We start from the raw sequence: 11,028 nt of genomic DNA on the forward strand, positions 1-11,028 counted from the left end.
AGGAAGTGTGGGACAAGCAGTCCAGGCACAAGGAACAGTATCTGCAGTGATCTAGCTACAGATGCCACTGCACAGAGAACTGGGGCCAAGTCTGAAGCCACAGAAAAGAAGCTGTGTCCAAGCCCAGAGGGCCAAGAAGTGCTCATTGGGCTGTGTCAAGGTGGGAGTGACAGCCCAAGATCTGCCCACCTCCTAGGGCTGGCAGTCACGGATGCTGAGCAGTCCTAGCTTTCCAAAGTCAATAAGTAACTTGGGGGGATTAGGCGGGGGCCAGGCCTACTGCTGTGGGCTCAGTGGCATTTTCCATTCCTAAGCAAGAGTGTCCAGACCGCCTACCTGTTTAAGTGTCCCCTTTGCCCTGCCCCACCTAGCCCAACGTGCCAGAGCTCCCTGAAGAAGGATCCCTCTCTTCTGGCTGCTGGACCAAGGGAGACACTTGGGGCATCAGTAGGTGAGAGGCTGGGAGCTATGGTGTGCAGGGCTGAGATTGGGAGTAGGGACATTGCCCTATCCTTCAGATATTTAGGTAAGAATTCTCAGGGATCCATCTTTCAGAGGGCAGATAATGTTGCATATTCTAAGCTACGTGCAAAATATAAAGTGAGGACAGAGTTCTGGCCCTAAGGGTGGTAGTAGGAAACGGGATAATCTCCAAGGCCTGAGCCAGAAGTCCTCTGTTCCAGAATGATTCCTCTTGTGGTCAAGTCCTCTATGACCTTGGCCAGGCCATGCTGTTGAGGCCTTGCCTGAAACATGGAACTGCTGGAGTGACAGTTGTCTGTCCAGGATCTAATTTCTGTGATTTGGTGGGGCTGCTAAATGACTACCACTTTAGGAGCTGCTGGGGGGTGGGCAGGCTATAGCAGCAAGTTAAGGGATTTGGAGGTGAAAATTTCTATGGTGCTCTGTGATAGCAAGAGCCAAGAGGCAGTATTGTTGGTCCTGGGGGGCCTCACTTGGTCTGACCAAGGAACTGAACATTTGCAACAGAGAATCACAGTCCACTGCAGGGAGAAGAGACTAGTCTATAGTGAGATCCCTCTGGACATGTGCATAGGACAGAGCCCTTCTTCCTGACTTTCTGGGCTAGATTCTCACCTTTCATGTCTCTCAGGCCCACCTTGACCATGATTGCTGCCTGGCTATGGCTGCTTTGCCTCTCTGTTATTCAGGTGAGCTGGGCCCTGCCTCTTCCTTCAGATCTCATCCTTGGCGGTTAGCACCCTTGTCCCCAATCCCACCCAGACTCATCACACTAGCCCACAAAAGTAGTGTGGGAGTCGGAGTTCAGAGTGAGAGCTATGGGCCTGCTGTGGAAGCAGGAAGCCTAAGACCAGAGGATGGATGGGGCTAAGAGCTGTTAGGCTGGGGGAAGGGGCAGAAATTCCCTCTTCCTGCCAGTGCCTGTGGAACAAGGTGAGAATTTCCAACAGGCTTTCAGCACCCAGGCCCAGCCTGCAGAACTGCATGTGGAAGTCCCTGAAAACTATGGTGGAAATTTCCCTTTTTACATAATCAAGGTGAGCCTGCGCACACAGGGTGGCTTCCCATCACCCTCGATATCATGCTTCTCCAACCTCTAGGGTCTGTTCTTTTTCCTGCTCTGGCTCTCCTTAGATAACTTTCTAAATGATGGATTAGTGTAAGTAGCTAACAAGATTTAAATCCCAAAGAGAGCAGAGCTTTGAGTTAAAGAATAGAAAGTGTAATGTCATGTGCCTGTAGCCCTAGCACAGGAGGGGCCATGACAAGAGGATGAAGAGCTTGATGCCAGTCTAGGCCATATTGTGAAACCATGTCTAAAAAGGAAAAGAAGGCCTTTGAAGCTTTCTTTACTGGATTTAAGGTTCCAGGCAGGTGCCCGCTCCTTCTGAGACTCAGTTTCCCTATATTTAAAATAGTGCCTATAGCCTAGATACACGGGGGAGGGCCTAAGTCCTCCCCCAAATGATGTGACAGACTTTGGTGATCCCCCATGGAAGGCCTTACCCTCTCAGAGGAGTGGATTGGGAGATTGGTGGGGGAATGGGAGGACAGGAGGGAGAGAGAACTGGGACTGGTATGTAAAATAAGATTGTTTCTAATTTAGATAAAAAAGTAAAAATAAATAAATAAAATGGGGCCTTATGTAAAGGTGTTACCCTGTAGCCCAGTGGCTCTCAACCTTCCTAATGCTTCAGCCCCTCAATATAGTCCCTCAGGTTGTCCTGACCCCCAACCAAATAAACTATTTTGTTGTTACTTCATAACTACAATTTTGCTATTGTTACAAATTGCAATGTAAATATTTGATATGCAGGATATCTGATATATGACCCCTAAGGGGTTTATTACCCATGGGTTGAGATAATAGCCCACACCTGTAGCTCTTTTGCCTCTGTTCTAACGCCCTAGCTACCACTGCCCCTTGGGAGGGATGAAAGCCAGATTGTGTTATCAGGGGACTCAAGCACAGCAAATCAAGAACTCTTTGCTGTGGATCCAGATTCTGGCTTTCTGATGGTGACAAAGACCCTGGACCGGGAGGAAAAGGCAGAGTACCAACTCCAGGTATGGCAGAGTAAGGTATAGGGGCGAGCAGACAAGACAGGACTGGAGATTAACTATCCCTTCTTGCCAGGTCACCTTGGAGTCTAAGGATAGACATGTCTTGTGGGGTCCACAGCTCGTGACTGTGCATGTAAAAGATGAGAATGACCAGGTACCCCAATTCTCCCAGGCCATCTACAGAGCTCAGCTGAGCCAGGGCACCAGGCCTGGTGAGTGACAAGGACAACCAATGTGTGGTAAAGTCAGATAGACACTGATGAGACATCAGACAGTAAAGAGACAGTTAGGTACCATTGACAAATCAGCAGGACCCAAGTTGTCCTCCAAAGTCTGTTCCATTCTATACCCTCCAACTTCTTTAACAGTTCCATCTGCTTTGGGTCTCAGTTTGCCTGTTTGAGAAATGGAATGAAAAACAGGCTCACCTCCAGAACCCTGATACAATGCTGAACATAGAAGGAAGCTCTGAGAAGAGAGGGGATGTACAGGATACTCCCTGTCCCTACCATATTTTACACTGTATCCCCACCCCCAGGGATCCCCTTCCTCTTCCTTGAGGCTTCTGATGGGGATGCACCAGGTACAGCTAACTCAGATCTTCGATTCCACATTCTGAGCCAGTCTCCAACTCAGCCTTTACCAGATATGTTCCAACTGGACCCTCGACTAGGATCTCTGGCCCTTAGTCCCAAGGGTAAGCATGGACTGAGTTTGGTGGCAAGGGGAGTCATGGAATGCTGAAGAAGGGGCCTCTGAGCTGTAAGTGATTGATGGGTTGGAGCTGAGATGAAAGGAAAGGGCATTCTAGGCAGAGGCTAAGGCTGTGTTGTGCATGGCAAGTTTAGATGTGGGATAGATGGAGACCAGTCTAGAATGGGTGAAGAAGCTGTAGTTAAGATACCTCAGGAATGATATCAAGATAGATCTACTTCTGTAAGTTAGATCAGTGGTACAATTTGGGGATAGATGGATAAGTGACTCATACTTTAACCCAGCTGTTACTATTCAGACACCTGTACTGGCCTGTCGTTGGGATTCTGACAGAATATGCCTCAGCTGCAGTCACTAAGAGCACCACCTGTGCATATTCACTATGTTCCCTTTTTAAATGGCCCTGCCCATCCTTCTCTCTCTCTTCCTATGCTCCTCTCTTTTCTCTCTCCTCTCCTGCTGCTCCTATTCCCTGGAGGCCTGTCTCCTCCCTCCCCTTCCCCCTTTTTATGATCCTTTTCCCTAACAAAAAAAAAAAAAACCCTTCTTCTTGAACCCTGTCACATGGCATCTTTCTCTAGCATGATGCTTTTCTTAAATTACAATACCAGCCGTCCACCTTTTCACTCATCTACCCCCAAATGACCTGTGCAGCCCATTTATCCAACACTTGCTCATCTTCTATCCTCATACCCAAAGTCCCACCTAGTCAATCATCCATTCCCTCTTCCTATCATCTACCTATCTGTCCTTCTCTCCACCCTGGTCATCCAGATACCTCAGCAGTCCATCAATTTTTTACTATGGAAGTGAAGTTGCCATCTGTCAAGTACTAGTTGCCTGCTCATGATGGTCATAGGAGAGATAGCTTTGTTTAAGAGCACTGGCTGCTCTTGCAGAGGCCCTGGATTCAATCCTCTGCCCCCATGTGCCATTTCATAAACATCTATAACTCTAGTTTCTGGGAATTGGATGCCCTTTTCTGGCCTTTGCTAGTACTTGTACTCATGCAGATACACACATACACATAAATAAATAATAAAATAAATCTTTTTTTTTTTTTAAAAAAAAGACTATCTCATTCCTTATCACTTTTTCTTTTTATCTTTTTGAATCTTTTTTAAAAAGTGTGTGTGTGTGTGTGTGTGTGTGTGTGTACACAGATATGTAATATTTGTGGGTATTTTGCCTCCATGTTTCCTTGGCACTGTACAAGATAGCATCAGGCCCCCTGGAACTGTAATTACAGACAGTTATTAGCTGCCTGTGGTGCTGGAAATCTAGTTTGGGTCCTCTGGAAGAGCAATCAGTGTCCTTAACCACTTAATCATCTCTCCAGGCCCCCAAGAGTCTTTTGAACACTTGTAATATACTTGGATTTCTGTTTGGCACTGCCTGAAATTGCTTTGGGCCTTGCTCCCTGGGTCCATGCTCAGCTGACCTTCCATCCCTTCTAGGAAGCACCAGCCTAGACCATACCCTTGAAGAGCCTTACCAGCTGTTGGTACAGGTCAAGGACATGGGAGACCAGGCCTCAGGCCACCAGGCCATTGCCACTGTGGAGATCTCCATAGTACAGAGCACCTGGGTACCCTTACAGCCTGTTCACCTGGCAGAGAATCTCAGAGTTGCATACCCACACAGCATTGCCCAGGTGAGAAGTGGCTATCAGTGACTGATGTAACCGTGTGGCTAGTGCAGCTGGGCCTGAGTTGCATGGACACTTGGGAGGAGTGCCCAGAACTCATCTTGACCCCCATTCCTTCCTGAGATACACACTTCCCACTATAAAGTGAGTAGTAAGGCCTAGGGACTAATGGCACAGCCCATCATGTGCTATCCTCTAGTAGGTATGGGTTTGTGTTCTGGCATCCCCAACTTGACTAAGGCTCTCTCAGGGAATACAGCTGCCAACTGTCACTGCCATGGGGATTGTCACCCAAGCCAGGAATGTCTCCAGCCTTTTCTAGGAATGCCTTGGGGTCAGGCTCAGACTGAGAAAGCAGAAAATAAAGTAACCTTGTCATTTAGGCAACTTGGAAAAGGTTCAGGCTTGAAGCAGTGTAAAGATGTCACAAGTAGCTAACCACATGTTCTTAGGGTCCAGGCTCCTTGCCTGGGAATCAGTTGGGGGGATTAGAGCTGGCATAGATCCTTCTTCCTGTCTCTCAGCCTTAAGTGCTTTCATGTTACATCCTCCTCACAGGTGCACTGGAATGGAGGGGATGCACATTATCAGCTGGAAAGCCAGCCTCCAGGACCTTTTGATGTGGATGCAGAGGGGAGGATCCGTGTAACCATGGAGCTGGACCGAGAGGCCCAGGCTGAGGTAAGGTGAGAGGGAAACACAGGGGAGACTGGAGGGTGCTCTGTCACATCCCCCACAGATGCTGAGACAGTGAAGACAGCCCAGGAGAGGTGGGGCTAGCCACCAGAAGGGACTTCAATCCACTCCAGCCTGGAGCTACTCTTGGCTGATCTGAAGCTCCCCACTGCCCACTACAGTACCTGCTCCAAGTAAGAGCTCAGAATTCCCATGGTGAGGACTATGCAGAACCCCTGGAGTTGCAGGTGGTGGTAATGGATGAGAACGACAATGCACCTGTCTGCTCCCCACGTGGCCCAACAATCAGCATCCCTGAGCTCAGCCCCCCAGGTGGGTTATGGGCCTTGTCAGGAGGGAGGGAACAGTAGAGTTCATAGAAAGCATCCGTCTTGCTTCTTTGGAGTGAGTCCAGCTTCAGAGTTCTATATCGAAGCCTCACAGTGCGTGCACGCATGCGCTCATACAAGCAAGCTCAAGATGTGGATGGAAATGTTGTTTTATAGGAACTGAAGTGACTACACTGTCAGCAGAGGACGTGGATGCCCCTGGGTCACCCAATTCTCACGTTGTGTATCGATTGTTGAGTCCTGAGCCTGAAGAGGGGGCTAAAGGAGAAGCCTTCGAGTTAGATTCTACCTCAGGCAGGGTAACACTGGGCACCGCCCCACTTCATGCTGGCCAGGCCATCCTGCTTCAGGTGCTGGCTGTTGACCTAGCAGGATCAGAGGGTGGTAAGTACCCTGGTGGTGACCTGGGCCCCTTTCCCTCTGCTCCCACTGGAACCTCACCAACAATCCCTCCCCTGCATCAGGCCTCAGCAGCACATGTGAGGTGTCAGTCATGATCACAGACATCAACAACCATGCCCCTGAGTTCCTAGCTTCCCAGGTAAGCTGACACAGAGCTGCAGAGATCACTGGGAGGGTGCTGGTAATATTTACCAAACATCTCCATCTCTCCAGATTGGACCTGTAAGTCTTCCTGAGAATGCGAAGCCGGGGGTTCTTGTGGCCACACTTATGGCCACTGATGCTGACCTGGAACCTGCCTTCCGCCTTATGGACTTTGCCATTGAAGAAGGAGACCCAAAAGGGATCTTTGACCTGGCCTGGGAGCCAGACTCTGATCGTGTCCAGCTTAGACTCCAAAGGTTAGGATATGGACAGGTGGGGAAGGGCCACAAGTGTGCTGTACCCCGACTCACACAGTGACCCAGAACTCACTGGTTCCAGAACCTCAGCTATGAGGCAGCTCCTCACCACAAGGTGGTAGTGGTAGTGCGGAATGTGGAGGAACTGGTGGGCACAGACCCAGGCCCTGCAGCCACAGCCACAGTGACTATATTGGTGGAAAGGGTGATACCACCCCTCAAGTTGGACCAGGAGAGCTATGAGACCAGCATCCCAGTCAGCACCCCAGCTGGCTCCCTCCTACTGACCATCCAGCTCTCAGAGCCCATGAGCAGAACCCTCAGGTGAGCCAAAAGCCCTGCCTCTTACCTAGCTTGGACTTCCCTTGCTCCCCAAGGATGACGTCAACACCCCAGAAAAACTCATTTTGTGTATGGCTGAGAATATTTCCCAAACTATGAGTAATGCCAAGTTTCTGGCTCCTGCAGGATCAGGTTGGATGGAGTAAGCAGGAATGGAGGAAGTGTTTAGACCCCAAAGGGAGTGCAAACAGATTGAAGCTTTGCCTGGGTCTGAGCCCTCCAGACTTCTTGGCAGGATGCTCTGGAACAAGTGAATTTTAACCAGACCACGTCCTGCTCCCCATGTTCTGATAATCTTTCCTCTAACTACAATTCAAACTCTTCATCACCAACAAATTCTGAAAGTGGCCAGCTGGGCTTACCAGCACTGTTGTTGCCCCTGAATCACAGGGGATTTGAGTGGGCCATGTCATCCTGGAAGTTTCTGGGCAAGAACCTGTATATTGTTCCAGTGTGTCTCTAAACATACCTTCTTCTTTGGGCCCCAGGTTCTCCCTGGTCAATGACTCAGAGGGCTGGCTCTGCATCAAGGAGGTCTCGGGGGAGGTGCACACAGCCCAGTCCCTGCAAGGTGCCAAGCCTGGAGACACCTACACTGTGCTTGTGGAGGCCCAAGACACAGGTATGATCAAGCAGCACTGAGGTCTTCTCAGGGGGTTACAATTCCACTTGGGAACTTTATATGAAAACCACCCTTTAAGTTTGCCATTCAGAATTTCCCTTGGGCTTCTCAGGGTACCAACTCCAGGGACAGACAAGACAATGAGTACAAGGTTAGGGAAGTGGAAGGAGGGCCAGGAGCTGTGTCTGAGGCAGGAATGCTAGGAGATGGGACACTGAAGCCAGGTGTTGGAAACTGTGAATGGCATTCTAATAGGATAAACAGCTGGCCCTGGGAAAGCGTGTTGGGAAGGGTACTTCAGGAGTTCCATGGAAATCAGAAGAGATGTACTCCCCCCAGGGTCAGGTCATGTCTGCATGGTAGCATAGACACTGAGACAGACTTGGCATCGAGAGAGATGCAGGTGGGTCTGACAGTTTTTTGAAGAGTGAAAGGATGAAGGACATGAGGAGGAAGAGACTGATGCGGGAAGTGACAGTGGGAAGAAGGGGTTGGAGTGCAGGAGTATGGAGGGAAGTAGCAGAGTAAGACTGATGAACTGTGTGGGGTGTATGGAGACCAGCCCAGGTTCTCTAGGGCTTACCCTCACTCCCCAACAATGCAGATGAGCCACGACTGAGCACTTCTGCCACCATTGTGGTTCATTTCCTGAGGGCCTCTCCAGTCCCAGCATTGACTCTGGCCCCTGGGCCCAGCAGACACCTCTGTACACCCCGCCAAGACTATGGTGTAGTTGTCAGTGGGGCCAGTGCAGACCCTGACCCGGCCAATGGACATGGTCCCTACAGCTTCACTCTTGGTCCCAACCCCACAGTGCAGCGGGATTGGCACCTCCAGTCTTTGAATGGTATGTGGCAAGGGAAGGGAATGGGACTATAGAGGGTAGGCTCACTTGAAAGTGAGTTCAGGTAGGGTTGGGTACAGGGGAGCAGGTCTGATGGAGCCTGTCCAGGCTAGTGACCCTAATTATTTTCTGTAACCCAACAGATTCCCATGCCTACCTTACCTTGGCCTTGCATTGGGTAGAGCCAGGTGAATACACGGTACCTGTGAATGTCCACCATGATGCCCAGATGTGGCAACTCCAGGTCCAAGGTAAGTCTGGGACTTGGGTGCAGTCAAGGTTGGTATCGTTAATTCCTGAGGGAGCCATCAGGGTACAGGGGAAAGAGCCTGGGTATTCATCATTCATAGTCACATAGACAGCGCATGCCTATACACTTGCATATGTGTAGCTGGGCCGACATATCTGTGCATCCTGCCACATACACAGAGGAGTGAGTATGCACCTTCACACACACACATACCTACAGAGGTATGCACAAAAACATATATCAGCCAGCTTTCCAGACAGGAGGTTCCAAGCAGCTGGGAAGCCTCTCTAACACTCTCATCTTCATTCCTCACCCCAGTGATCGTGTGTCGCTGCAACGTGGAAGGCCAATGCATGCGTAAGGTGGGCCGCATGAAGGGAATGCCTACGAAGCTGTCAGCAGTGGGTGTCCTTTTGGGCACCCTGGCAGCAATAGGTAATGAAGGCTGAGCTCCAGCAAGGATAAGGGTGATGAGTGGTTGGAGCCACTGCCCTAGGTATCAGTCATCCTGTGCACCCCAGGAAATAGCATTTACTATCACATTATCATCCACTGCCTATGGGGAGCGGGGTGCTATAGCAGACACATGATGAAATCCTTCCCACAGCCTGGGAGTTTGATCCTGCTGTCTCCTAACTTTGTTAATGAGGCCACAGTAGCTCAGAAAAGCTAGGTGACTTATCTGAGGTTACACTGCCTGTGGAGGAGTTCAGCTTAATTCCTTCAAGTCACCCTCCCCATCCCTTACTACGTTACTCTGATAAATTTGTTCTTTGATGATTTTCTTCGATGATTCTAATAGAAAGCTGTAAAAACTTTTTATTTTGAAAGGGTGTCTCACTAAATTGCTGCCAGCTGGCCTGGAACTCACTGTAGCCTGGATAGACCTCAAACATATTATCTTCTTGCCTCAGCCTCCTGAAAGGGGGGTTTAGGAACCTGGGTTATGCTTTGACTTTGGTGAGTTAAGAGCAGAATAGACCAACCAATCAGATTTCATCAGACACTAGGATTCATTACCCAACATGGGGATACTGTCTAGAAAATACCATAGAGAACCAACACCAATGACAAGGAGATTAGTGAGGTACCCTTTTCATCCCTGCTAAGGACTTACCTGTTCTTCTTGGGCCCTTCAGGCTTCATCCTCATTCTTGTCTTCACCCATCTGGCCCTGGCAAGGAAGAAGGACCTGGATCAGCCAGCAGACAGTGTGCCCCTAAAGGCAGCAGTGTGAGTCATCCAAGCAGCCCCAGCTGGGAGGTTGGCCCCAGCTCCATTTGAACTCACTGAGAAAGGACCCAGTGCCCAAGATACGCTGGAGACCAAGACAGAGTAAGAGCCCTTGTCTTCTTGGAGTGGAAACACTATCACCAGGCATGTCCCCAAAGCCTGAGCACTGACTTTACATGATGGCCATGGGAGCACTCCAAATGGCAGCTCTTTGCCCAATAATAAAGGCTCAGAGAGCCAGGCTGGACCCTGAAAAGCATGACTGTACTGTGATGCACATGTGTTCATGTGTGAATGAGCACACCTGCCCCCCCATGCCTGCCCCCTCTCCTGCTATACAAAATAAGTCCAGAAGCTTGGTAGGGTGACTTGTAAAGAAGAACACAAGGACATCATCTGAGCTGTTGCTGAGAACTTGGGGTCAATGCAAGTTGGATCTCCAAGAGCCTACCAGCCCTAACTATGAAGGTAAGGTGGAGTGTCTTTCCAGGAGGCATTCCTGTGTTTATGACATCTCTGAAATATGGGGATACACAGTCTTGTGAATATGTATCCTCCATTCATGTGTGAGCATACTCAAATCCCTGTGCATGAGTCAACTACACGTGGGATGGGCAGAGGTGCCTCAGCCTCTGGAGGAGTGTTGAGGGCTGCTTGAGGCAGGAACAGGAGAGCTAAAACTGGGAATAGTTCCTTCTGTCCCACCACAGGCTCCACACCACTGGATCTCACCCACAGGAGAACATGGGCACATTTACAGAAAATTGGGTGGGGGGGGTCACTCAGATGGACACCATTGGGGTGAGTCAGGAGGTTTCAATGGTTCCCAGTTCCAGGTGAACCCCTGCCTCTTGCCCATGGTTAAAAGATGTCCCCAGTGCCTGACAAATACCTCAGGACTAATCTGTGATCCCTGCCCCTATGACAGCACATAGGTTGATTCTACACATCCCCTTCCTAATAGTCCCTGGCATCTAGGGAAAGACTTGCTGTCCTAGGC

The 11,028-nt window shown here is 49.8% G+C and overlaps 1 protein-coding gene across 1 annotated transcript; it reads left to right on the plus strand.

Annotated features, from left to right (window-relative positions):
- The first annotated feature begins 304 nt into the window (after positions 1–304).
- Cdh16 (cadherin 16) lies at positions 305–10,115 on the plus strand. Its single transcript, XM_051201569.1, has 18 exons — positions 305–451; positions 1,115–1,172; positions 1,434–1,520; positions 2,395–2,550; positions 2,621–2,759; positions 3,086–3,244; positions 4,719–4,915; positions 5,468–5,590; positions 5,767–5,917; positions 6,091–6,318; positions 6,399–6,475; positions 6,550–6,737; positions 6,804–7,061; positions 7,568–7,701; positions 8,306–8,548; positions 8,689–8,796; positions 9,114–9,230; positions 9,935–10,115. The coding sequence occupies exons 2-18, from the start codon at positions 1,128–1,130 to the stop codon at positions 10,030–10,032; spliced, it is 2,508 nt and encodes an 835-aa protein (XP_051057526.1). The 5' UTR covers positions 305–451; positions 1,115–1,127; the 3' UTR covers positions 10,033–10,115.
- The last annotated feature ends 913 nt before the right edge of the window (positions 10,116–11,028 follow it).

This window comes from Phodopus roborovskii, unplaced genomic scaffold (genome assembly GCF_943737965.1).
Source record: "Phodopus roborovskii unplaced genomic scaffold, PHOROB, whole genome shotgun sequence".
In the NCBI taxonomy this organism is placed as follows: Eukaryota; Metazoa; Chordata; class Mammalia; order Rodentia; family Cricetidae; genus Phodopus; species Phodopus roborovskii.

Coding starts and splice junctions, on each gene's coding strand:
- Cdh16 (XM_051201569.1), top strand. CDS start 1,128: ATGATTGCTGCCTGGCTATGGCTGCTTTGCCTCTCTGTTATTCAG. Junction 4,916..5,467: donor ACCCACACAGCATTGCCCAG/GTGAGAAGTGGC, acceptor TCCTCCTCACAG/GTGCACTGGAATGGAGGGGA. Junction 8,797..9,113: donor GTGGCAACTCCAGGTCCAAG/GTAAGTCTGGGA, acceptor TCCTCACCCCAG/TGATCGTGTGTCGCTGCAAC.